Source organism: Ipomoea triloba, chromosome 15, assembly GCF_003576645.1.
Source record: "Ipomoea triloba cultivar NCNSP0323 chromosome 15, ASM357664v1".
Classification (NCBI taxonomy): domain Eukaryota; kingdom Viridiplantae; phylum Streptophyta; class Magnoliopsida; order Solanales; family Convolvulaceae; genus Ipomoea; species Ipomoea triloba.
The window spans coordinates 2,641,793-2,668,368 of NC_044930.1; the positions used below are offsets into that span (position 1 = coordinate 2,641,793).

At 35.1% G+C, this 26,576-nt stretch overlaps 3 protein-coding genes and 1 pseudogene across 5 annotated transcripts; all 4 read right to left on the minus strand.

The window, feature by feature from the left end:
* Positions 1-260: 260 nt before the first annotated feature.
* Positions 261-5,606, minus strand: LOC116006019 (UDP-N-acetylglucosamine--dolichyl-phosphate N-acetylglucosaminephosphotransferase-like). Of its 3 annotated transcripts, none has more exons than XR_004095025.1 (11): positions 5,196-5,606; positions 4,959-5,046; positions 3,697-3,788; positions 3,451-3,569; positions 3,213-3,343; positions 3,005-3,132; positions 2,831-2,917; positions 1,741-1,801; positions 1,596-1,632; positions 1,403-1,523; positions 261-769 (listed from the first exon to the last, which is right to left on the minus strand). XR_004095025.1 is itself a non-coding variant. In XM_031246263.1 (11 exons), the coding sequence occupies exons 1-11, from the start codon at positions 5,558-5,560 to the stop codon at positions 710-712; spliced, it is 1,278 nt and encodes a 425-aa protein (XP_031102123.1). In that variant the 5' UTR covers positions 5,561-5,606; the 3' UTR covers positions 261-709. The 3 variants fall into 3 exon arrangements, 2 of the variants coding, with proteins under 2 accessions (XP_031102123.1, XP_031102122.1); XM_031246263.1 differs by having other exon boundaries at positions 1,596-1,636; positions 3,213-3,328; XM_031246262.1 differs by having other exon boundaries at positions 1,596-1,636.
* A 1,714-nt stretch (positions 5,607-7,320) lies between these two features.
* LOC116006800 (glycosyltransferase-like At3g57200) lies at positions 7,321-12,334 on the minus strand. Its single transcript, XM_031247292.1, has 11 exons — positions 12,008-12,334; positions 10,941-11,090; positions 10,441-10,493; positions 9,844-9,952; positions 9,609-9,743; positions 9,186-9,230; positions 8,913-9,100; positions 8,670-8,811; positions 7,972-8,018; positions 7,656-7,743; positions 7,321-7,461 (listed from the first exon to the last, which is right to left on the minus strand). Exons 1-11 carry the CDS (start codon positions 12,332-12,334, stop codon positions 7,321-7,323), a joined length of 1,425 nt encoding a protein of 474 aa, XP_031103152.1.
* A 1,590-nt stretch (positions 12,335-13,924) lies between these two features.
* LOC116007343 (glycosyltransferase-like At3g57200) lies at positions 13,925-18,777 on the minus strand. The gene is made up of 11 exons (XM_031248002.1): positions 18,355-18,777; positions 17,334-17,483; positions 16,900-16,952; positions 16,429-16,537; positions 16,201-16,335; positions 15,800-15,844; positions 15,425-15,612; positions 15,168-15,309; positions 14,705-14,751; positions 14,482-14,569; positions 13,925-14,283 (listed from the first exon to the last, which is right to left on the minus strand). Exons 1-11 carry the CDS (start codon positions 18,676-18,678, stop codon positions 14,122-14,124), a joined length of 1,443 nt encoding a protein of 480 aa, XP_031103862.1. The 5' UTR covers positions 18,679-18,777; the 3' UTR covers positions 13,925-14,121.
* Positions 18,778-21,512: 2,735 nt separating this feature from the next.
* On the minus strand, positions 21,513-26,151 carry LOC116006801 (annotated as a pseudogene).
* Between the last annotated feature and the right edge of the window lie 425 nt (positions 26,152-26,576).

A 26,576-nucleotide genomic window follows, 5' to 3' on the forward strand; every position in this document is an offset into this window, starting at 1 on the left:
GACTTTATAATACACATACATAAATACGATATAATAAACATGAATTTTGTAGTTTATGAAATCAAATTTTGTATATTGGACCATTTTGTATATTGGACCAGGCCTACAAGGGGAGGATAGAAACTCATTGCACTCTCTTTCTTGCTCCAATAAGGCTAGCTGTTATCTTATGAGCGGAGAAGCTTATCAGAGTTTTGAATTGTTTCCATAACACGGTCTAATGGAGTATATAACAAGATAACAATAAAAATTACTCCCCGTATATAAGAAGCATATTATTTTTATAATGAGTTCTAACTTCCAATTTCTACTCACTTTTTTTCTCTTCATATTTGATTGCACATCCAAACCAGAGGCATATAATACCCAAAGCAAACACTTGAATTTGGATCCAAAACAGAGGCCTACCTAACAACCGGCTCTACCAGAAAAATAACAACAGATAATGCTATAAAAACCTATCTGAAACATATTCTGGGATACAAACATAGTCAAGCTTCTCTATAAGAAAACTGAGTCTATATAAAGTTGATGCACTCCAGTTAATAAAACAATGACTCTTTGAACTCCTACCTCCAGCACGACAACAAAAGAACTCTGCATTTCCAGGGTGAGTTGGTTAAGTCGTAGTATACAAGTTCAGCCCGAGATGGGGTTTCATTCATTTGTGCGCTCATCAGGAAGAATAATATCCTTTACTGTTGCAACTTCATTTATACCAACCAGTAAGAAGCCACCTCAGCAGGAAACAGAAGCAGCAGCAGAAGGCCTGTCGGCAGACAAATTGATGTATGTTCAAAGACTATGCCACATATGCACGATTGGAGAAACAAAAGGGAACGAACCAGTTTTGGAGTTCAAGTAACAAGAATTCTACAAGCAATGCAACCTATTGTTATCCTTGGTAAATATCTAGTGTAACAACATTTTGATTGCCAGCTAAAATTCATACCTCACCTAAATTATTCTTGAATTCTAAGTTGACTACATCTTTATATCAGCAAAAAAGATGGCATAAAAGTGCTTATAAATACATTTCTATCAAGGTAATTTCTACCTGTAAGGCACAAAAATTTCAGTTATAGAAAACTAGTAAGTTCAAGCTTTATATTCAAAATCAGTCCAAATTTGAGTCAGCTGTACCTATTTAAGTCAGGTGGTGGAAGAGAGAAAAATGGAGTTCAGACCAAAAATTTGGCCAATTATGTATGGGTGGTATAAGTAAATTTAGGGTTGTTATGCAGCACCAAATTAAAATAAGTTGTTAAATAACTGATGCATCTGTTTTTAGTGTGTTCAAAACTGTAAAGGAACCCATTGTTAGAAGAAGTCCGATGAGTGGCTAGCCACCATTCAACAATAAGAAGGAACTTGGCAACAAGATACATGAGAAACCTATTACCTGGAAGAGTAGTAATACAACGCAAAGGGACTGTTCTGACATTCTGCCAAGTTGTCTTAAGAAGAAGTTTACCAATGTTCCATCATTTGTACCAGTTAGTAAACCAGTCTGAGGATCAAATCTGAACAGTACCAATAGAGGTCAATTTAGTTGTGAGTATTTACAAGTCAAGCAGGCAAATAAATTAACTTACTTAGGCAGTCGATGCCGTGGACAAGGGATAATACCAGCTAGCTTGACAAACGAAAAACAAAGAAAAGTAAGGGGTTAGAGTTTATAAATAACAATATTAACTTCATTGTTCTGTTTTAGAGGAATCTAGGAAGAGGGGGTGGTACCTGAGGGACTGACAGCAGAAAGTTCAAAACTTGAGGGGTAAAGAATATCAGAAGTGTTTCACTGAAAAGGATAAAACATGAGAACAGTAGTTGATTATAGTTCGCAGAATCTCAGATCAAAACAGCTAAATAAGTAACTTTACAATGTAACAAAATGCATGCATGCATGCTTGATGGGAATAACTGGATAATGTAACAATATGCATGTAATTTTTTATGGTGCAGCAGCAATTAGACGCAGTTTAAAGCCATATTTTAACTTTGCGTAACATAATTGTCCACAAATCCTTATTTGTATTCATGTTAATAATATAGACAACATTCATGTGGATTCAAATTATGTTCAAAGTAACCAGCTTGATTGGCATGAGTGACAGTGCACTCTCATCCCTTAAGAGAGGTCAGGAGTCCAAACCCCCTCTCGTATGGAAAAACCAATCTAGCCAGCACTTTGCCCCTTAATTGGGCCGGCCTAGTGCGAACGGGAATTAGTCTGAGTATGGTACGGGCTTAAAGGTGTCTTCTACAGTTAGGGCCTACTCAAGACACCTCGTGGTCTAACCAAAAAAAAAATTATGTTCGAAGTGTTTGATTGAGGGACAGTAGTACTGCAATTCACATGGAGGGTATTCATCAATATGTTGATGGAACAGCTATTGGTTCAAATATCAACCAAATAAGATGAATATGGGATTTGATATATCTTTTTCGGTTAGTTGTATTTTTTAATTTAAAAATTGTCTTGAAATATATGATTAATTGATCATGCATCTGGAGACAGAGGTCAACTTGTATATCAGCAGACAGCCTTAAAAAACAGTTTTTAATACATCTATACCAAAACAAAGACTAATTTTTTATTATCTTTCCCAGAATCCCAGTTATTTAATGCATTCTCCTTTCTCTCAGGATCAGGGGTAGGATATAACTATGAATAATATATTATTAAGATGGTTCATAAACCAGGGAACTTTCAAAGTTGAGGATTCATGCCATCATCAAAGAATATAATAAGGGGAAAGTCAAAATTTAAGTTCATTATGTACTTAAATTAATTATAATGTTATAAGGAAAATACATATTCACATACCTAAAGTGACCCAAAATGCCAGCTACTGCCATAGTCATTCCAGCAAAGTAGGTGAAGGTGTCACCAACAAAAACTGAAGAAGGATACCTATAATAGAAAGTTCAGGATAACACACAAAGAAGACAAATTGCAAAGTTCTAGGAAAATTGACAATCTTGAAGTAAAGTACGGTACCAGTTGTAAGAAAGTAAAGCCAAGGAAGTGCCAAGCAATGGTTGGGCAAGATAAAGAGAAAATGCATGGGCTTGTTTATACTCGGGGTCAGTAGATGCTCCAATTTGCATGATATTATGAATCAATATCTACAAGTAATACTATCAGTTAGATTCCATGAAAACTTTTTGTATTTTCAGGTTCAGTATATTAAAATCTTTTAACTTACAGCAGCTGCAATAACAACTGTCTGCCCTACTTCAAGGCCATTGATACCAGCATGGATATTTATGGAATTTGTGCAAAATATGGCCAAGAGCCACATATATAGTTTATAAATCCATCCTGTACACATTAAAATTGGTAGAAGAGTTATAAAATGTACCAACGAAACAGATTGTGTAACACGAAAAGTAAACGATCAATCCACACATTATAATGAAGGTATCAGTTAAATCAAACAATACCTAGATCCAGAATTTCTAATCCAACATATTGAACTAGAGGCTTTGGTATAACAATAGTTGTATGCCCAGCATACGCCATCAACAGAGGAAGAGCTGCAATAGATGGTAATACCAATTTCCTGTCTTCATCATAACAGTAAGCTAAATAAGGATCTTTTTTATAACATTAATAAGTCAAAAGCATGCAAGCTTCCAATATAAAATGGAATATGAAAAAGTTTCAAGTGTATGACAAAAAAGACATACACTCTCCATGGTACATCAAGAACATCATCAACAAATCCAAGCATCATCATGAAGCAGATTGAAGCTAATGCCGCATTGTACTCAACAAGCCACTGCAATTACCAAACAGCAAGAGCTAAATCAACTTTCAAGAAGAAAAGGTTCAAATATGAAATTCTCAAAATGTACTTAAAAAAAAAAAGCCAATGAAAAAAAGATTTACAATTCATTTTATACAAATCCGGATATAACTTACAGAGATTTTTTTATTTAAAAAAAACATATCAGAATTCTTCATTCATTGTAAATTTATATGATTTTCAAGGTGGTATAAATCAGTATAGGAGCATAAATTGAGTAAGATGGTTTTTGACAAGATTATCATTGTTGCGACAATAAGGATATATCATGGTTTGCACACCATCCTTCGGAATCTATCTTCTTGTTCAGCATGGTGGAAATCAAAGCTTCTGATTTAAAATGCACAAACTTATGGCCAAAAACCTCTTTTCAAGGATCTAGATTATAAGTTAATCAAAGAAATTAAAGGAGCAAGTTGTTCCTTAAGTCAAGAATATACCATTTTTCTTTTCTAATATTTAAAATAGTAATGGTTCTTTGTATGATATCAGTATTCTCTGCACCCTGTTTGTAAGGAACAATTAAGCATCCAATTTATTTTTTCACTCAAGGAACAATTCACAACACAATTTATCTTTCTCTCAACTCCCCCATAAAAAGGTCAAAATAGAAATATTACAAAGCTAATAATGCATCTAGATAAATACACTCATTATGAGAGTGTGTGTGTGAATGAGAAATAAAATCTATGGTGTAGGTCGTAAATTTATATAACATACATGATGCAAATGAATATAATGAACAAAATCCCAGAGCAATGCCAGTGAAGTGATTTAGCATGGAAGTTATTAAGCTGGGAATTTTAATAGAAGCTAAGCATTCGTGAAATTTTTTGTTTCAGCTGTAAAGTACTAGAAAGGTAGAAGATGGACAGTCTCAATGCATACTGTACCAAACAAAACTAGACAAAGTGACATTTCTAACATCCATACGGAAAAAAAAAAAAAGGTTAAAGCTAACGAGTTAACCCTTCTTCCATGGTACAGTGGATTCGTGTGCATTACATCCCTAATTTTTCACCTAATAACCTTGTTTAAAAAAAATCTTCAGAAAACTTGACCTAACTTTTTACAATGTCTTTCAATTTCATTTCATTTTCTAAATGAAACATAGGAAAAATAAAAACAAAAGCATACACTTACATTTGAATCAGCTGTGAAGTTAAAGTACTGAAACAAGATAGCCACAACCAAGAAAACGGTCCCAACAACAATACCCAGTGACTCAGGACTGCAAAATATTAGCCTCTAATATTTAGTTCATACAGCAGTTATAACAAAACTTAAGGAGGAATCACCAAACGATTTAGAAATCAAATTGAATCAAAATGATGAATATATTTTTTAAGGAATTATAGAAACAAAAGAGAAGAGGATTACACTTTAATGGTGCCTTGAGGAGTGCCCCTCTTGTTGATATCGTATCCGAATAAGTTCCTTCTGAGAACGTATTTCGAGGCCACGGGGATCATAGCTAAGGTTACGAAGTAACCGAGCAAGCTAATGATAGCATTGATGATGATGGATCTCCGGAGCTCCGATTCGATTCGGTAGTGGTAGTAGATCAAGTAGAAGTACGGGATTGAGAAAATTGCGGTGCATTTGAGCATCAATGGAGCTTTTGAAGGGGCGATCTTCGGCTCGGACGAGGCATCATCAGGCGTTGGAACCGGTTTAGGATCGCCGGATTCCGGTTTAGCAGCCACTCCGGCCGGTTCTTTTGAAGCTCGTTTCCTAGCTCCCATGGCTGACTCACAGTTTCTCCCGCCTACTTCGCTCCGTCCGGGATACTTTCGGGCATTTACTCACTATTGTCTATTGTACTGCGTTGTTCTTCGAGTGACGCCTCGAAAGCGCGAGCTATCCATTCACATGCGAACACGTAAGATGAATTTGTCATAAGCAGGGCCCAAAAGTGATGATGTGGAATAACCAATGAAAAAATGAAATATTATCTCAAAGGAACTTCCTAAATTATAAGGTAGTGGTAGAATTTTGAAAAAATTATTTTATATTATTATTTGCTCCATTTTGAAATATATTTTGGGGACAAATTAAAATAACAAACAAAAATTGAATCAACTAATTTTGTACATGTAGTTAACAATTTATGTGTCTCAATGTTTGTAATTATAATGTTATGTGTTTGTAAATATGTAATGTGCATGTACATAATGTGTTAACTACATGTACAAAATTTAAAGTTGGCCCATTTGTTCATTTCTCACCATTGGGCCGAATTAGTCAAGCTTTAGGCTCATTGGCTTAAGTTATTCAAACTCTAACAGCACCCGTTGGGTTCGCTGAAAATATTTGAAGGAAATGGAATTCAAATTCCATGGAAAACAAATTACTAAGAAAACGGATTCCACTGTTTGGTTGGTGGAAAAGAAATTACTGGGAATATGAATTCCATTGTTTGGTTGAATTTGGAATGGTAAGAAATTATGAATATAAAGACTAAAATGCCCTTAGTAATAATAGTGATAATATATATACATATGTAATTAATAACTTTTGTTGAGGGTAAAATAGTCCAAGCCTTAATATTTTCTTCCCACCCTCTATGGAAAACAAAATACCTACTCCTACCAAAGAATTTGTTTTCCTTAGCTTTTGGGAAGTGGAATTCCATGGAATTCATTTACCATCCAACCAAACAATATAATTACCTATTTTCCTCATCTTTATGGAAAACATTTTCCATGGAATTAGTTTTCCATCCAACCAAACATGCCATAACAGCCCCTTTGGTTCGCTGGAAAATATTTGAAGGAAATGGAATTCAAATTTCATGGAAAACAAATTACCAGGAAAACAAATTCTACTGTTTGGTTGGTGGAAAAGAAATTATTGGGAATATAAATTCTATTGTTTGGTTGGATTTTGAATGGTAAGGAATTATGAATATAAAGACCAATATGCCCTTAGAAATAATGATTTGGCTATATATACATGTGTAATTAATAAAGTTGGTTGAGTGTAAAATAGTCCAAAGCTTATACTTTCTGCCCACCTCCCTTGAAAAACAAAATATCTAACTCTACTAAAGAATTTGTTTTCCTTCTTTCATGGAAATCATTTTCCATCCAACCAAACAACATAATCTTTCATTTTCCTCTCAACTTTTTGGAAACCATTTTCCATGGAATCGATTTTCCATCCAACCAAACATGCCATAATTATGCAAACAATGAATCAAATGGGCTGAAGTGTCAAGTGAGATCTAGAAAGAATTTCGAGAGGAGTGAAAAGGGTGAACCATGAATTTACCAAAAACAAATAAGGCAAACAATGCAATCGATGATCATTACCTTTTCAATAACCATTGACTGACCCAAAAATAAATGTCAAAAAAAAAAAAAATCAGAATGCTTATATAACTCTATGTAACATTGGTAATGTACAAATATTACTACACCCACTGTCAAAAATTGCATTAACATCTCATCTCTCTACCCTCTTCAACAACACTTTTTTTTTTTGGTGGATCTCTTCAACAACACTATATTGCAGTCTCTTCAGAAACCATGCTCCATAGGGGCCAGAATCCCCCATGCCTGGATGCATTATTGTTTTTGTTAGCCCAAGCCTCTGCAATCACAGAACTGAAAACTCCAGATTCTCGCAGATGCTTGATTATAACCTGCAACACACAAGTAGACAGCAGTTTAGAAACTTCATTTTTTTTTTGTGGCGAGAAAACCTGCAGCCACTACTTTACCCTTCTGAAGGTGATTACAAAAAGATAAATCAACCTAAATTGTCCATAGCTGATCGGATTAAACAAAGAAAGCCAATTATGTTTACCAAGCCAACAGTTTGACCAACTTGACATACCATGGGCGAATATATGCGCGTAAAGATGCCGCCTTTGAGGAGTTTATGCTTGGTTTCTTCATCTTTCCAGACGACGTGCTCGTTGTACCTGTAATGGTAAAAGAAACAGCAATACAAGTTGTGAACTGCTGGGGTGAAATATCAAGCAAGGCTGCAGAAATGCAGGCATGAAACAACGTTTTTTTCCTCAAATGTTGACAGTCTTTGATATTTTTTTTAACATTAACTTCCATAGAAATGGGCATGGATAGATTCTTGAGCAAACTACTCGGTTAATCAAAGAATGAAATCTGCTTAGATTGTGTATAAGTATTACCAGTAACGCATTTCCTCTTCTGTTGCAGTTGAAGCTATTATAAATGCCTGCAATATGAACAAGTGTATGTCAATCTTGATGCACAAACATAGAGACGATACTTGTGTGATCTTTGAGAATGACACCACTTTCACCAGTAATTGTGAAATCCCATATAATTTTTTTTTTAGTACTAGAGAAACTCATAATCACTATCCAAAAGTGTACACTGAGCAAACCCGTCTTCTGATCCTAGTGGACAAAAGATTATAAGGAGGCCAGAGCTCATAATACAGCCTTTATGACTATGGATAACGGGGTTCATGATAACAAAGAGTGCGCTATTTTAGTGGTAATCACTATCCGAAAGTGTGCACAGAGTAAATCCTCCTTGTGACTATAGCAGACAAAAGACTATAAGGAGGTCATGGTCATAATACAACCTTTATAACTATGGATAACGAGGTTCATGGTAACAAAGAGGGTGTTATTAGGGTTAACTCTAACTAAATTGGTTAATGTTTTAAATTTGACGTGAGCCATCTATTAACTTTCTTGGTTTAAATTTGACAGCTATAGACAATCTAGGCTAATTTAACTCCTTGTGATCCATTGGTCATAAGGTAAGATTTATTCAATACACATAGTGGCTGCTAGTTTCTATCCTGACTCTGAGGAATGCTTTATTAAACCTGGAAATTTAAATGAAATGTACTTACATCTCTGTCAAATTCAAGGAAGAAGCATCTTTTAACATCCTCCTTTGTAGGCTTACAACCACAACGAGCCTGTCTTGAAGTCAAATCTGAGAACTTGGAATACGTGTAGTGTAGGACGACAGCCTCATAGAACTGCGCCTCCCTACAAGATGGAAAAACGACACCGATATGATCGATCTTAATTACTGAGTTTATTACAAAGTCATATGTTAGTTCGATCTTTGAGAGAACTATATATCGTACTTTGTGTGTTTCATGTAGTTTTGCCATCTGTGAGCGCCATTGGGACGAAGATGATCTTGGATTCTCGCAGCTGATTTCCCATTCGCATAAGTCAAGAAAAAGTTGGAAGTGCCATGACATGCTTCCTGGAAATGTTTATAATAAGCTTCTTCTGCAATGTGGTCTCGATTCTTCTTGAACAATGAGACCTGCAGATTGGTAAATGTTTAGCTAACCCAAGAAGCAACATAGTAAAAACCAAATACTATATGAAACAACTAACGAAACTCTTACTTCAGTAAAAGGTTCCTTTATATCATCCCTCTCCACACTGCTCTCCTGAAATAGAAGTCATTGTCAGGTAAGATCAAAATGAAAATTGATTAACAATAACATGTAAACTTGGGTACATATATATATAAGGAGAAAGGCTATAGTGTCAATCAGCACAATGTCTCTCGTACAAATTCAAAGTCAAAAGTGTGTGCCGAGGACAATAATATTAACTTTGTACTCAGTATAAACTCAAAACTTTCACATTCACTTTGGAGTGGTCTGGTACCAGATATAAGAGTCAAAACATTTACCATTCACTTTTGGATAATACGAAATATAAGAGTTATGGATGTCGACCGACACCTTAGAATTTTCTCATATAAACATGCACATATAATAGGAGAACCAAATTAAATGCATATAACAAGTAAAATTACTCACATAATTAGAAAGTATAATTGCATCAACCTCTGCAGGAAGATTTGAGAGGAGTTGTTGCACAGAAAAAGGGTCAGTTCCAGCAGGGTGTACAAGTTCATCAGTGTCCAGATGGAATATCCAATCCATACCAGCTTCCTTTATAAGAACATAAATCAATATGAACATGACTAAATCAAACAAATGCAACCTTAAAATAATCAGACAATTCAATATAGTAATCATAGTATGGCCATACCCTAGCCATGACAATGCCCATTTCCATATTCAAGGTCTGCTTCACAAATAACTCATAGTTGCAGGGTTTATAGAACAAATCATTCATCCAGGTTTCATTCCAAATCCGGCTAAAATCAACAAAAACCAGTCATTGATAACTTGAAAAAGTAGTACTCTGTAATAAAGATTTGCGACCTGTGTAAGATTTTTCTTATATACAGTAATATATTAATTAAGTGAATTTGTGGTGCATATTTGACTAGACTTATTAAGCTATACTCCGCATAACATATGTAATTTCCTTGGTACTCTCCTTGTTCACTCAACACAAAATACATTATCTAAAGTTCTGAATTAAGTGTAGGACAAAACATCTACTCTTTCCCTGCAGTTTTACCATTCTGAAGGCAACACAAGGGTGATATCAATTATGGTAGGAGGTTTTTTTGTCATTTTATTGTTTCCACAGCTACAAGGTTAGCTCTTTGTGTGTATATGCTGTTAAGTTTATGTCAGATTTCATTTATATATAAAACATTGGGAGCCAATAATGCATAATTTTGGGATGATGAACTTGATTTCACCATTAGGATATTGCTGGAAAATAAAATGGAACCTTTTTGCTTGCTGCTCCTCAAGTTCTTTTGTTCTGTAGATGACAGTTACTCCCTACAAAAAAGCAAAGCAATATTCAAAGATAGATCATATATGGTGGCAATGAGCAAAGTCTTCAAACCAAATTAAATAAAGACATTATAATACACAGACACAGTCACACAGATTATGGAAAAAAAAAAAAACATAGGCAACCCCAGCCCATTTAGTCGGTTGTTAGCTTGGTAATCACAAAGTTCCAAGTTTAATTTCCAGTGGAGGTGACCTATTAGCCTCCTCGGTTTGAATCGATCAACTATGGGCACCACCAAGCTGATTTTCCACATTATAAATTTATAATCCTTTGCTAGTTAGGGTTACAAAGTGAGCAGACTTCAGACAGCGCGCACTTTCGAGATAGGGTTACAAGGTGAGCAGACTTCAGACAGAGCGCACTTTCGAGATTATGAAATACATGGCAAGGTGGAAAGCATATATGCTGGGCAAAGATTTGACACTTACTGGGATGGATTCTAGGACTTTGGAAACATGAGGAGAAGCAGCTTTACCCTCCACAAACATGAAAAATGTAGTTATGCCCATAACCTTATGATAAAATATCCAAGGTAATGTCTGCTCCAACCCAGCTGAGGTGCTTGTAGTGATGCATATCTAACATACCACAAACAAAAAAAGACATTTCTCCGGGGCATCATCACAAAATGGAATTCAAAGATCAAACAGGGCACAATAGCATGATGAAACATATAATCAATGACATACATAGCACATTATGATCTTTGGAATATTTATTAAAAAAAAGTATTCAAAAAATTATAAAGAGTAGCATACATTCACAAATTATCAACCAGTTTTCTAACCATTCAAAAAAATTGTAGAAATTTGTGAATTTCTCAACTTTTTCAACCACTATTAGTGGTGGTCGAGAAATAAATAATCTTGATAAAAAATTTAATTTTTGTCCACTTCAGTGATTGAAATTCCAATAGCTTGGAGTGATCGGAAATTTACTAGCTAGGTTGTCTTATGACATAGGGTGTTTTCAGATCCTCAAAGTGATAAGAAAAATTAACTTTTTAATATAAACACTAAGTTTCTGATCACTTTTTGGTGATCTAAACATCTCTAATTTTTCTACCATGCTCTCTCATTCCACCATGATCTCATTTGAATTCTTCTCAACCCCAAAGCAATCACAACTAGCTCTTTCTTAAATCACCTCACCGCTAGACCAAGACAACTCTTACTTTGGAAAGCTTTTACCCCGAACCTTTTCATAACACCAAATGACACTAGGCAGTTAGGCAGGTAGCCAATTACAACTTCCAAGCCATCAAAACAACCCCAATACGCTTTACTTATCCTATTATTGGTGCAAGTAAGTTTCTTATTATCGAACTCACTCACTTCCCCCTGTCTCCCATTTCAAATGCATATATGAACATACAATGCACGTTAATTGAAAACGACCAAAACCCAACAAAATAAGGCGAAATCCCATCACAAAACCAATCAATAACTTGAACAAAATCCACGTAAAAAGCAGAAAATCAGATTTTCGTGCGAACCTTGGGCAGAAGATCAGACGACCCAAACTTGATCTTCCAATCTCTGAAATACGGAAACGACAACTTCCGGCTCCGACCCAGAACCCCCTCGGACGCCGACGAGGAGAGAACCGTTCCGGGACACCGGAGGTCCGGCAAGCCGCCCCGCCATTGCAAGATGAACGCGAAGGCCGCCAGAGACAAGGAGAGCAGAGTAAGTAGAAAGAGAACGCCGGAGGAGGAAGCGTATGTGTTTGGAGATGAATGAAGCAATGAAGAAGGAGAAGAAGAAGAAGAAAACGAAGAATTTTTGCGTCTCAGTCTCAGGGCTATGAAAACGCCCGCCATTGTTGGCGTTTCAAAGAAAATGTAGAAATATATAGTCTGTATATATTTGTGTGTAATTTTGTTCCCCTTACTATATCTGTTTCTATATGTATATGTATGTATCTATATCTATATATGCATGCAGAGAGGAGAAGAAGAAACAGAGTTGAAAGTTGAAACTAGCCCAGCGAGTATAAGGAAACTAGAGAGCAGTACTGTCGTTAACGTTCTACTGTTAGTTGATATGTTTCTTTATTGGGAAATCAAAGTAAATATTCGAGATTATACATTAAATAAATTTCATTTTATGACTCTAATTATGTGTATATGTTGGTTTTAATTATTTTTGAGTCATTTACGTTATTTTGATTTATAAGAAAGTATAGAATCTATATTCAAGACATTGTAATCCTAGCTAGTAAATGATCACAATGAGGTTGTTTATGTTATTTATAATTGATCGGCTCAAACAGGCCAATAGACTGATCCTACCGAGAATCAAATTAATTAGAACATTGTAATTTTTACTAAGTCAACTATCCGACTAATTTAATGGATTGACAGTAATTCTTAACGTTACTTTAATTACAAATGCAAACAAAAATTACACACATTGTTTTTTTTTTTTTTTTGAAAACCACAAATTGTAATATAAGTCTCAAAATTATATTATACAAATTGTAATATATGTCTCAAAATTATACTCTTTACATTCAAACATTACCGATGGATCATTGATGATTAGTCGACAGATTTTTTTTTTCTCACTCCTATCCGTATATTTTTTTTTGACAACTTTATTGATAGTTTTACCGCTTCTGATGACTCTAAAAAAGCATCACGAAGTAAATAATTCATTTCCATTCACCTAAATGCATACTTATAAATTTGGAAAGAAAGATCATGAATTGAGTTTCACCAATAGTAATTGTGAGAGTAACAAATGTCTAGTCTCTATGTTCAACTGAGTTATCATGACTTACACCGTTCTATATGCTCTGTCCAGGCGTGGAGCCCTTAGAGTTGAGGATTCAACATTTTAGGAGGAAAAATTTGAGATCTTTGTAACAAATACCATTGACAGGGTAATTGGGTACCCGACCCGGAACCACTGGAGGACCCAAAAAGCAAGATAGTTGTCGTTCAAACTACCCAAGACACCTCACTCATCAGCATTAATGCTCAACGGTTTAACTCCTCAGCATTGATGCCCAACGTTTAGCTCCTCAGCATTGATGTCCAACGTTCAGCTCCTCAGCATTGATGCCCAACGTTTAGCTCCTCGTCATTGATGCACAACGTTCAGCTCCTTAGCATTAATGCTCCATTACTGAGCTTAAAGAAATAAAAAGGCTCACAATAGAGGGACGGCACTTGAACTTAGACAAAAGCACATTATGAACTCATTTGTACACTGAGCACTGCACTCAAATATTGTATTCAAATACTCAAATTATATCCTGTAACACATTATTACCGTCAATCATAGACAAAATTCTTGTTATAGTTATACAATTATGGTATGATTGATTATTGATATCTAACTATTAATCAATGATCATTACCTTTTGAATAACCATTGACTGACCCAAAAATAAATGTCAAAAAAAAAAAAATCAGAATGCTTATATAGCTCTATGTAACCTTGGTAATGTACAAATCTGTCAAAAATTACATTAACATCTCATCTCTCTAGTCTCTACCCTCTTCAACAACACTATATTGCAGTCGTCTCTTCAGAAACCATGCTCCATAGGGGCTGATTCCGGGTCAACTTTTCTCGACTTGAGTTCTCCCAGGTTGTTGAATTATTTCCCAGAAGTCAGATGAGATCCAAACAAACGACCAAACTTCCTAGAATAAGTTTCCCAGAATCCCCCATGTCTGGATGCATTATTGTTTTTGTTAGCCCAAGCCTCTGCAATCACAGAACTGAAAACTCCAGATTCTCGCAGATGCTTGATTATAACCTGCAACACACAAGTAGACAGCAACTTCATTTTTTTTTAGTGGCGAGGAAACTTGTAGCCACTACTATACCCTTCTGAAGGTGATAAATCAACCTAAATAGTCCATAGCTGAGTGACTTAAACCAAGAAAGTCAATATATTGCTTTTACTGAGAGTCAAAATTATGATCTTATGTATAGTTTGAACAACTTGACCTACCATGGGTGAATATATGCGCGTAAAGATGCCGCCTTTGAGGAGTTTATGCTTGGTTTCTTCATCTTTCCAGACGACGTGCTCGTTGTACCTGTAATGGTAAAAGAAACAGCAATACAAGTTGTGAACTGCAGGGGTGAAAGATCAAGCAAGGCTGCAGAAATGCAGGCCATGAAACAACGTTAATCAAAGAATGAAATATGCTTTTACTGTGTATAAGTATTACCAGTAACGCATTTCCTCTTCTGTTGCAGTTGAAGCTATTATAAATGCCTGCAATGTGAACAAGTGTATGCCAATCTTGATGCACAAATATAGAGACAATAATTGTGTGATCTTTGGGCCGGAATGACACCACTTTCACCAGTAATTGTGAAATCCTTATATTACCATAATATAACTTTTTCTTTTGAGGGAAACCCATAATTACTGTCCCAAAGTGTGAGCTGAGTAAACCTGCCTTGTGATCTTTGCCGACTAAAGACTATAAGGAGGCCAGGGGTCATAACTCATAATACAACCTTTATAACTATTATAACTGGTTTAATTAAGTTTGTGAGTTATAGATAATCTAGACTAATTTACATTCTTGTGTTTATTCAATAGATATAGGATAGTGGATGCGGGTTTCTATCGTGACTCAAAGAAATGCATTATTAAACCCGAAAATTGAAATGAAATGTACTTACATCTCTGTCAAATTCAAGGAAGAAGCATCTTTTAACATCCTCCTTTGTAGGCTTACAACCACAACGAGCATGTCTTGAAGTCAAATCCGAGAACTTGGAATACGTGTAGTGTAGGACCACAGCCTCATCGAACTTAACCTCCCTACAAGATGGAAAAACGACACGCACCCATCTTTCTTAATTATCGATGAGTTTACAAAGTCATATGTTATCATAAAATGTCTGTTCTTTCAATTCAGATCAGAGAATCATCGTACGTTAATGATTTCATGTAGTTTTGCCATCTGTGAGCGCCATTGGGACGAAGATGATCTTGGATTCTGGCAGCTGATTTCCCATTCGCATAAGTCAAGAAAAAGGTGGAAGTGCCATGACATGTTTCCTGGTAATGTTTAGAATAAGCTTCTACTTCAATGTGGTCACGATTCTTCTTGAACAATGAGACCTGCAGATTGGTAAATTAGATCCCCTGATAGGTGTAACCAACCTGGTTGGCGTGGTGGTTCAGTATCTTATCCCTTAAGTATGAGGTTGGGGATTCGACCCCCACCCATATGAACGGAGCAAACTATTTGGTCAGTCTCTTACAACTTAGTAAAAACCAAATACTATATGCAAGAACTAACTCTTACTTCACTAAAAGGTTCCTTTATATCATCCCTCTCCACACTGCTCTCCTGAAATAGAAGCCAAGTAAGATCAAAATGAAAATTGATTAACAACATGTAAAGTTGGGTACATATATATAAGGGGAAATTAAAGGCTACATTACAGTGTCAATTAGCACAATGTCTCTTGTACAAATTTAAAGTCAAAAAGTGTGTGCCGAGGACAATAATGTTAACTTTGTACACATTCACTTTGGAGTGGTAACGGAACTGATATAAAAACCAAAACATTTTCCATTCACGTTTGGATAGTACCGAGAATAAGAGTTATGAATGTCGACTGACACCTTAAAATTATCTCATATACACATGCACATATAATAGGAGAAACAAATTAAATGCATATAACAAGTGAAATTACTCACATAATTAGAAAATACAATTGTATCAACCTCTGCAGGAAGAATTGAGAGAAGCTGTTGCACAGAAAACGGACCACTTCCAGCAGGGTGTACAAGTTCATCAGTGTCCAAATGAAATATCCAATCCATACCAGCTTCCTTTATAAGAACATAAATCAATATGAACATGACTAAATCAAACAAATGCAACCTTAAAATAATCAGACAATAATATAGTATGGCCATGCATACCCTAGCCATGACAATGGCCATTTCCATATTCAAGGTCTGCTTCACAAATAACTCATAGTTGCATGGTTTATAAAGCAAATCCCTTATCCAGGTTTCATTCCAAATCCGGCTAAAATCAACAAAATTAAAACCAGTCATTGATAACTTGTAAAAGTAGTACTCTGTAACAAAGATTTGCGATGTGGCACGTGTAAGATTTTCTTATATACAGTAATATATTAATTAAGTGAATTTGTGGTGCTGGATAACTCGTTATTTCTGATCATCTTAATTATTGGGCCAAAATTAGCGAATTTTTTAAGAAAGACCTGAGAAGGAGTAGACACCCAAGAAGAAATACTGGTAAGGATTTTATGGATTCCAAAGTGGTCGATAGGGAAATCTTTCGATTAGAAATAGGTTTACGATTGTCAAAAATAGCAAGTTTTTCAGCAGTGAATGTGTAAATCCAACTGGAAAATAAAATGGAACCTGTTTGCTTGCTGCTCCTCAAGTTCTTTTGTTCTGTAGATGACAGTTACTCCCTACAAAAAAGCAAAGCAATATTCAAAGATAGATTATGGTGGCAATGAGCAAAGTCTTCAAACCAAATTAAAGACATTATAATACACAGACACAGTCACACAGATTATGAAGAAAACATAGGCAACCCCATCCCATTTAGTCGGGTTGTTAGCTTGGCAATCACAAGGTTCCAAATTTAATTTCCAATAGAAGTGTTCTATTAGCCTTCTCGGTTTGAACTGGTTAACTATGGGCAACCAAGCTAATTTTCCACCTTATGATCCTTTGCTAGCTAGGATTACAAGGTGGGCAGGCTTCACACAGAGCACATTTTCGAGATTATGAAATACATGAATGGCAAGGTGGAAAGCATATATGTTGGGCAAAGATTTGACACTTACTGGGATGGATTCTAGGACATTGGAAACGTGAGGAGAAGCAGCTTTACCCTCCACAAACATGAAAAATGTAGTTATGCCCATAACCTTATGATAAAATATCCAAGGTAATGTCTGATCCAACCCTGCTGAGGTGCTTGTAGTGATGCATATCTAACATACCACAAACAAAAATTAAAGACATTTCTATGGGGCATCATCACAAAATGGAATTCAAAGATCAAACAGCACAATAGCATTGTGAAATATATAATCAATGGCATATATAGCACATTATGATCTTTGAAATATATATAAAAAAACGTCTTTAAAAAATTATAAAGAGTAGCATAAATTCACTAATTATCAACCACCATTTAAAAAAATTGGTAGAAATTTATGAATTTTTCAACTTTTTCAACCACGATTAGTGGTGGTTGAGAAATAAATAACCATAGTAAAAAATTTAATTTTTGCCCACTCCACTCGTTGAAATTCCAATAGCTTTGGGTGATTGGAAATTTGTTAGCTAGGTTGTCTTCTGACATATAGTGTTTTCAAACCCTCGAAGTGGTCAGAAAAATTAACTTCTGATTACTTTTTGGTGATTTAAAAATTTCTAATTTTTCAACTCGTGCCCTCTCATTTGAACTCTTCTAGACCCCAAAGCAATCAAAACCGGCTCTTTCTTAAATCACCCCACTGCTAGACCAAGACAACTCTTACTTTGGATAACTTTTACCCGGAACCTTTTCATAAACACCAAATGACATTAGGCAGTTAGGCAGGTAGCCAATTACAACTTCCAAGCCATCAAAACAACCCCAATACGCTTTACTTATCCTATTATTGGTGCAAGTTTCTTATTGATCCAACTCACTCACTTCCCCCTGTCTCCCATTTCAAATGCATTTATGAACATATAATGCACGTTAATTGAAAACGACCAAAACCCAACAAAATAAGGCGAAATCCCATCACAAAACCAAGCAATAACTTGAACAAAATCCACGTAAAAAGCAGAAAATCAGATTTTTGTTCGAACCTTGGGCAGAAGATCAGACGACCCAAACTTGATCTTCCAATCTCTGTAGTACGGAAACGACAACTTCCGGCTCCGACCCAGAATTCCCTGGGGCTCCGACGAGGAGAGAACCGGTCCGGGACACCGGAGGTCAGGCAACCCGCCCCGCCATTGCAAGAAGAACGCGAAGGCCGCCAGAGACAAAGAGAGCAGAGTAAGCAGAAAGAGAACGCCGGAGGAAGCGTATGCGTTTGGAGATGAGTGAATCAATGAAGAAGGAGAAGAAGAAGAGGAAAACGAAGAATTGTTTCGTCTCAGTCTCAGGGCTGTGAAAACGCCCGCCATTGATGGCGTTTCAAAGAAAATGTAGAAATATTAGTATATATATAGTCTGTATATATTTGTGTGTAATTTTGTTCCCCTTTACAGTTCTAGAGTATATCACATAATTCTTACTATATCTGTTTCTATATGTATATGTATGTATCTATATCTATATATGCATGCAGAGAGGAGAAGAAGAAACAGAGTTGAAAGTTGAAACTGACTCCAGCGAGTATAAGGAAACTAGAGAGCCGTACTGTCGTTAACGTTGCTGTGTATATGTTCCTTTATTTGGAAATCCCAGTTACTATTCAAGAATATACATAAAATAAATCTTGTTTTATGAGTTTATGACCCTAATAATGTGTATATGTTCGCTTTAATTATTTTTTAGTCATTCACTTATTTTGATTTTTTGGAAAGTCTGAAATTCCTATTCGAGACCTTATAATTCTAGCTAGTAAATGATCATAATGGGGTAAAACAATCTATGTTACTTATAATTGATCGGTTCAAACAAACTAATAGATTGATCCTACTGAGAGTCAAATTGTAACATTGTGATTTTTACTAAATCAATTGTCCGACTAACTTAACGGGATTGACGCAACAAAAATTACACAACTTGTAATATAAATCTCAAAATTATACTCTTGTTATAGTTATACAATTATGGTATGATTGATTATTGAGATCTAATTATTAATCTATTGAGATTTAATAGAATTTGATTTTTTTTTTATCATCATTCACATATATTATTAATTATTATTAATAATACTTACCATAAATAATTATATATTCCAAATCGAACGAATTAATAGCTAGACTTATATATAAATATATAATTGACAAATATATTGTATATACATAATTTTTTTCCCCTTTCTGAGTACTGAGTAGTGATAAAATATTTAGAGTCGATTAATTCATAAATAATTAACCTAACAAATTAGATTTGACAAAATAATAGGCAGGGACCAGCACACTAAATATGAATTAATGGACTAATTGAGATTCAACATGTAGGGTTTAACAAGTAATTTAACCTCAATATCAATCAATATCAAAAAGGCAAAATCTAAACTAAACATACACTAACATTCCCCCCTCATTAAATATAAGGGTTCTGTTTGGTTCGCACATGGGAATCGGAATCGGAATCAGAATCGGTATGGGTATCAAATACTTGGTAATGGTAATGGGTTTTGATGAAAGTATTTTGCATGTTTGGTAGTAAGGTGAAATATGAATGATTATTAATAGTTGGGAAAGAAAGGAAGAAGGGAAATGAAACCCTTATTTCATTAGTGTATGAGTTTTTCAATTAATGGGGTATTTCAAACCCATAGTAATATTCTAAAAACCTATCAACCAAATAATAACAATCACTTTGATACACATACCTTATGTCTAAACCCACCAACCAAACACACCCTAAATTTACACCACAAAGGCATGGATAACTAAACGGCAAAATGTCATTTTCCCCTATAAAATTGTTAGACTTCAATAAAGTACAAGGGAAGATTTGTTTCAGGTCAAACAAAAGAAAATACTCCGTAGGACTTTTAGGCATGGTGTTGGGGAATGGGGACTGGGGATGAGGGGTAGTAGGTGTTGCAAAAAAACTCAAATTAGGGATTTAGGGTTGGCGCATATATATAAATACCTTCATGTACTTGATAATGGTTAGGTTTTATCTATCACATGCAGTATGGTCCCTTCATATCTCTTATACTTATTATTACCATAAAATTACATATCGTTCGAAACGATTAAAATCTCATCACTTTCATCTCCATAAGATCTATCCTAAAAAATCATTATAATATAATTCATGTTGAGCATCTACTAATTTAATAAAAATTAATAAAGTTAGGCATATAATGGAAATTAAAAAATGTTAATCCATTTCTAAACATGTGATGGTGCATTCATGTATACATGGTGAGGTAATATTTCAAGGTATTGTGATTACCCCATTTTCTTAGATAATCTTAGATTACCTTGAATTATTCCAACTTTGTCCTTGCTGTTAACTAATCTTATAATAATAATAATAATAATAATAAATAAATATATGTTTATATAATCAAATATACATGTGTGTGTATTTATATATTTATTTTTTTAATATTAAGCATCGATATACATTCATACATACATACATACATATACATATACATATACATATACATATACATATACATATACATATACATATATATATATATATATATATATATATATATATATATATTATTGAGGACAGTATAGTAAATTGATCCATATAACTTAAAATATAACACATCCAAACCAAACACATCAGCTAATATTGCATTCCCAAAATCTCACATTACCTTCCTGAAAGTAATCCTATTACCTGGGGATCCAAGATTCCGTGAACCAAACACCCGCTAAAAATAAACATTGTTAGTAACCCACCTTATGAGGACCTACGTTGTCTAATGTTGATCGGCTCAAATCAATAAGACCAATAACCAGCTCTTACGGTGAGTTGAATTTGGAACCTTAGCTTGTAGTTACTAATAAACTAACTGTTTGACTAACTTGATGGGATTGTCTGCAAATATAATTAACTGAATATTAGCAAAATGTAAATGATAATACATCACTAACTTGCAAACTTTGAAATTGAGAAAGAAATTAATATGGCAAACAATGGAATCAATGATCATTACCTTTTCAATAACCATTGACTGACCTAAAAATAAATAAATAAATAAATAAATAAATAAATATATATATATATATAAATAATAAAATCAGAATGCTTATATAGCTCTATGTATCATTGGTAATGTACAAATATTACTACACCCACTGTACTGTCAAAAATTACATTAACATTATCTCATCTCTCTACCCTCTTCAACAACACTATTGCAGATTTGCAGTCGTCTCTTCAGAAACCATGCTCCATAGGGGCTAATTCAGGCGAAACTTTTCGAGACTTGAGTTGTCCCAGGTTGTTGAATTTCCCCGAAGTCAGATGAGATCCAAACAAACGACCAAACTTCCTAGAATAAGTTCCCCAGAACCCCCCATGCCTGGATGCATTATTGTTTTTCTTAGCCCAAGCCTCTGCAATCACAGAACTGAAAACTCCAGATTCTCGCAGATGCTTGATTATAACCTGCAACACACAAGTAGACAGCAGTACGTTAAGCAACTTCATTTTTTGAGTAGCCAGGAAACTTAACTTGTCCATAACTGACCGGCTTAAACAAAGAAAGCCAATTATGTTTACCAAACCAACAGTTTGACCAACTTGACGACCTACCATGGGTGAATATATGCGCGTAAAGATGCCGCCTTTGAGGAGTTTATGCTTGGTTTCTTCATCTTTCCAGACGACGTGCTCGTTGTACCTGTAATGGTAAAAGAAACAGCAATACAAGTTGTAAACTGCATGGGTGAAAGATCAAGCAAGGCTGCAGAAATGCAGGCATGAAACAAAGTTTTTTTTACTCAAATGTTGACAGTCTTTGATGTTTTGTAAAATTAACTTCCATAGAAATGGGCATGGATAGATTCTTGAGCAAACTAATAGGTTAATCAAAGAATGAAATCTGCTTGTGTATAACTATATATTACCAGTAACGCATTTCCTCTTCTGTTGCAGTTGAAGCTATTATAAATGCCTGCAATGTGAACAAGTGTACGTCAATCTTGATGCACAAATATAGAGACAATAATTGTGTGATCTTTGGGCCGGAATGACACCACTTTCACCAGTAATTGTGAAATCCCTATATTTTACCCTAATATAACTTCTTCTTTTGTTTAGAGAGAAACCCGTAACCACTGTCCGAAAGTGCGAGCTGAATAAATCCGCCTTATGACTCTAGCCGACTAAAGACTATAAGGATGCCAGGGGTCATAACTCATAATACAACCTTTAATTTATCACGGGTTTAAGACAACAACCTAGACTAATTTACTTTCTTGTGTTTATTCAATAGATATAGGATAGTGGATACGGATTTCTATCGTGACTCAAAGGAATGCTTTATTAAACCCGAAAATTGAAATGAAATGAAATGTACTTACATCTCTGTCAAACTCAAGGAAGAATCATCTTTTAACATCCTCCTTTGTAGGCTTACAACCACAGCGAGCCTGTCTTGAAGTCAAATCCGAGAACTTGGAATACGTGTAGTGTAGGACCACAGCCTCATTGAACTGCACCTCCCTACAAGACGGAAAAACGACACGTACGCACCGATCTTAATTAACTGATGATGAGTTTACAAATTAAAGTCATATATATGTTATCATAAAATGTCTGTTCTTTCAGATCAGAGAAGCATCGTACGTACTTTAGGGATTTCATGTAGTTTTGCCATCTGTGAGCGCCATTGGGACGAAGATGATCTTGGATTCTCGCAGCTGATTTCCCATTCACATAAGTCAAGAAAAAGGTGGAAATGCCATGGCATGCTTCCTGGTAATGTTTATAATAAGCTTCTTCTGCAATGTGGTCTTGATTCTTCTTGAACAACGAGACCTGCAATGTTCATAACTACTTTCTCAAGAAGCACAAAGAGTCAATGTTGCCTCCACTAAGGCTCGAACCCAACTCCTTCCATATAGGGGTGTAACTGGCATCGAAATGCATTTCCTAATTTATCTTATCTACAAAAATCTTGAGGGTGGGACAACATAAGATGTCCAAGTAACTATATAATAATATCGATCATCATCTAGTTTTAAGGGATTACCCTATGAAGAAAAAAAAAAAAAAAGTAAAAACCAAATACTATATGCAAGAACTAACTCTTACTTCAGTAAAAGGTTCCTTTATATCATCCCTCTCCACACTGCTCTCCTGAAATAGAAGCCAGCTAGGTAAGATCAAAATGAAAATTGATTAACAACATGTAAAGTTGGGTACATATATATGGGGAAATTAAAGGCTACACTACAGTGCCAATCAGCACAATGTCTCTTGTACAAATTAAAAGTCAAAAAGTGTGTGTTGAGGACAATAATATTAACTTTGTAGCTAGTACTCAATACAAATTCAAAACTTTCACATTCAATTTGGAGCGGTAACGGAACTGATATAAGAGCCAAAATATTTTCCATTTACGTTTGGATAGTACCGAGTATAAGAGTTATAAATGTCGACCGACACCTTAAAATTATCTCATATACACATGCACATATAATAGGAGAAACAAATTAAATGCATATAGTAAGTAAAATTACTCACATAATTAGAAAATACAACTGCATCAACCTCTGCAGGAAGATTTGAGAAGAGTTGTTGCACAGAAAAAGGGTCAGTTCCAGCAGGGTGTACAAGTTCATCAGTGTCCAGATGGAATATCCAATCCATACCAGCTTCCTTTATAAGAACATAAATCAATATGAACATGACTAAATAAAACAAATGCAACCTTAAAATAATCAGACAATTCAATATAGTAATCATAGTATGGCCATACCCTAGCCATGACAATGCCCATTTCCATATTCAAGGTCTGCTTCACAAATAACTCATAGTTGCATGGTTTATAGAGCAAATACCCCATCCAGGTTTCATTCCAAATCCGGCTAAAATCAACAAAATTAAAACCAGTCATTGATAACTTGTAAAAGTAGTATTCTGTAACAAAAACCAGTCATTTTTTAGCAGTAAATGTGTAAATCTAACTGGAAAATAAAATGGAACCTTTTAGCTTGCTGCTCCTCAAGTTCTTTTGTTCTGTAGATGACAGTTACTCCCTATAAAAAAGCAAAGCAATATTCAAAGATAGATTATGGTGGCAATGACCAAAGTCTTCAAACCAAATTAAAGTCATTAATTAATACACAGACACAGTCACACAAATTATGAGAAAAACATAGGCAACCCCATCCCATTTAGTCGAGTTGTTAGCTTGGTAATCACAAAATTCTAAGTTTAATTTCCCAGTGGAAGTGGCCTATTAGCCTTCTCGATTTGAACCAATTAACTATAGACAACCAAGCTGATTTTCCACCTTATGGTCCTTTGCTAGCTAGGGTTACAAGATGAGCAGGCTATACACACTTTCGAGATTATGAAATACATGAATGGCAAGGTGGAAAGCGTATATGTTGGGCAAAGATTTGACACTTACTGGGATGGATTCTAGGACATTGGAAACATGAGGAGAAGCAGCTTTACCCTCCACAAACATGAAAAATGTAGTTATGCCCATAACCTTATGATAAAATATCCAAGGTAATGTCTGCTCCAACCCAGCTGAGGTGCTTGTAGTGATGCATATCTAACATACCACAAACAAAAAAAGACATTTCTCTGGGGCATCATCACAAAAATGGAATTCAAAGATCAAACAGCACAATATATAGCATGATGAAATATATAATCAGTGACATATATAGCACATAATGATTTTTGGAATTTTTTTTATTTAAAAAAAAAGGTATTCAAAAAAATTGTCAACCTGTTTTCTAACCATTCAAAAAAATTGGTAGAAATTTATGAATTTTTCTAAACTTTTCCAACCACGATTAGTGGTGGTCGAGAAATAAATAACCCTAGTAAAAAAATCTAATCTTTGTCCACTTCAGTAGTTGAAACTCCTCCAATAGCTTTGAGTGATAGGAAATTTGTTTGCTAGGTTAGGTTGTCTTCTGACATAGAGTAAATTAACTTCTTAATATAAACACTAAGTTTCTGATCGCTTTTTGGTGATCTAAAAATCTCTAATTTTTCAATTGTGCCCTTCCATTCCAAATGACATTAAGCAGTTAGGCAGGTACCCAATTACAACTTCAATTCCAAGCCATCAAAAGAACCCCAATACGCTTTACTTATCCTATTATTGGTGCAAGTTTCTTATTGATCCAACTCACTCACTTCCCCCTGTCTCCCATTTCAAATGCATATATGAACATATAATGCACGTTGAAAACGACCAAAACCCAACAAAATAAGGTGAAATCCCATCACAAAACCAACCAATAACTTGAACAAAATATGCCAAAAGGCTTTGTGGTCGAGTGGCATAGCTGTGACTTCTCAAATGAGAAGACTCAGGTTCAAATCCAGTATACTACATTGTAACACAATTAATTAGTACTAGAAAAACTTAGAACAAAATGCACGTAAAAAGCAGAAAATCAGATATTTGTGCGAACCTTGGGCAGAAGATCAGACGACCCAAACTTGATCTTCCAATCTCTGAAATACGGAAACGACAACTTCCGGCTCCGACCCAGAATTCCCTGGGGCTCCGACGAGGAGAGAACCGGTCCGGGACACCGGAGGTCCGGCAACCCGCCCCGCCATTGCAAAATGAACGCGAAGGCCGCCAGAGACAAAGAGAGCAGAGTAAGTAGAAAGAGAACGCCGGAGGAGGAAGCGTATGTGTTTGGAGATGAGTGAACCAATGAAGAAGGAGAAGAAGAAGATGAAGAGGAAAACGAAGAATGGTTGCGTCTCAGTCTCATGGCCGTGAAAACGCCCGCCATTGTTTCAAACAAAATGTAGAAATATATATTTGTGTTTAATTTTGTTTCCCTTTACAGTTCTAGACTATATCAGATAATTCTTAATATATCTGTTTCTATATCTATATTTATACGTATATCTATATCTATATATGCATGCAGAGAGGGGAAGAAAGAAACAGAGTTGAAAGTTGAAACTGACTCCACCGAGTATAAGGAAACTAGAAAGCCTTACTATTATTTTGATTTATAAGAAAGTCAAAAATAGCTTGGAGAACTTGTGACGCTAGCTAGTAAATTATTACAATGAGAAAACAATTTAATTTACTTATAATTGACCGGCTCAAACAGGCCAATAGACCAATCTTACCGAGAGTCAATTTGAAACATTGTGAATTTTACTAAGTCAACTGTCCGACTAACTTAACGGGTTGATGCAAATTCTT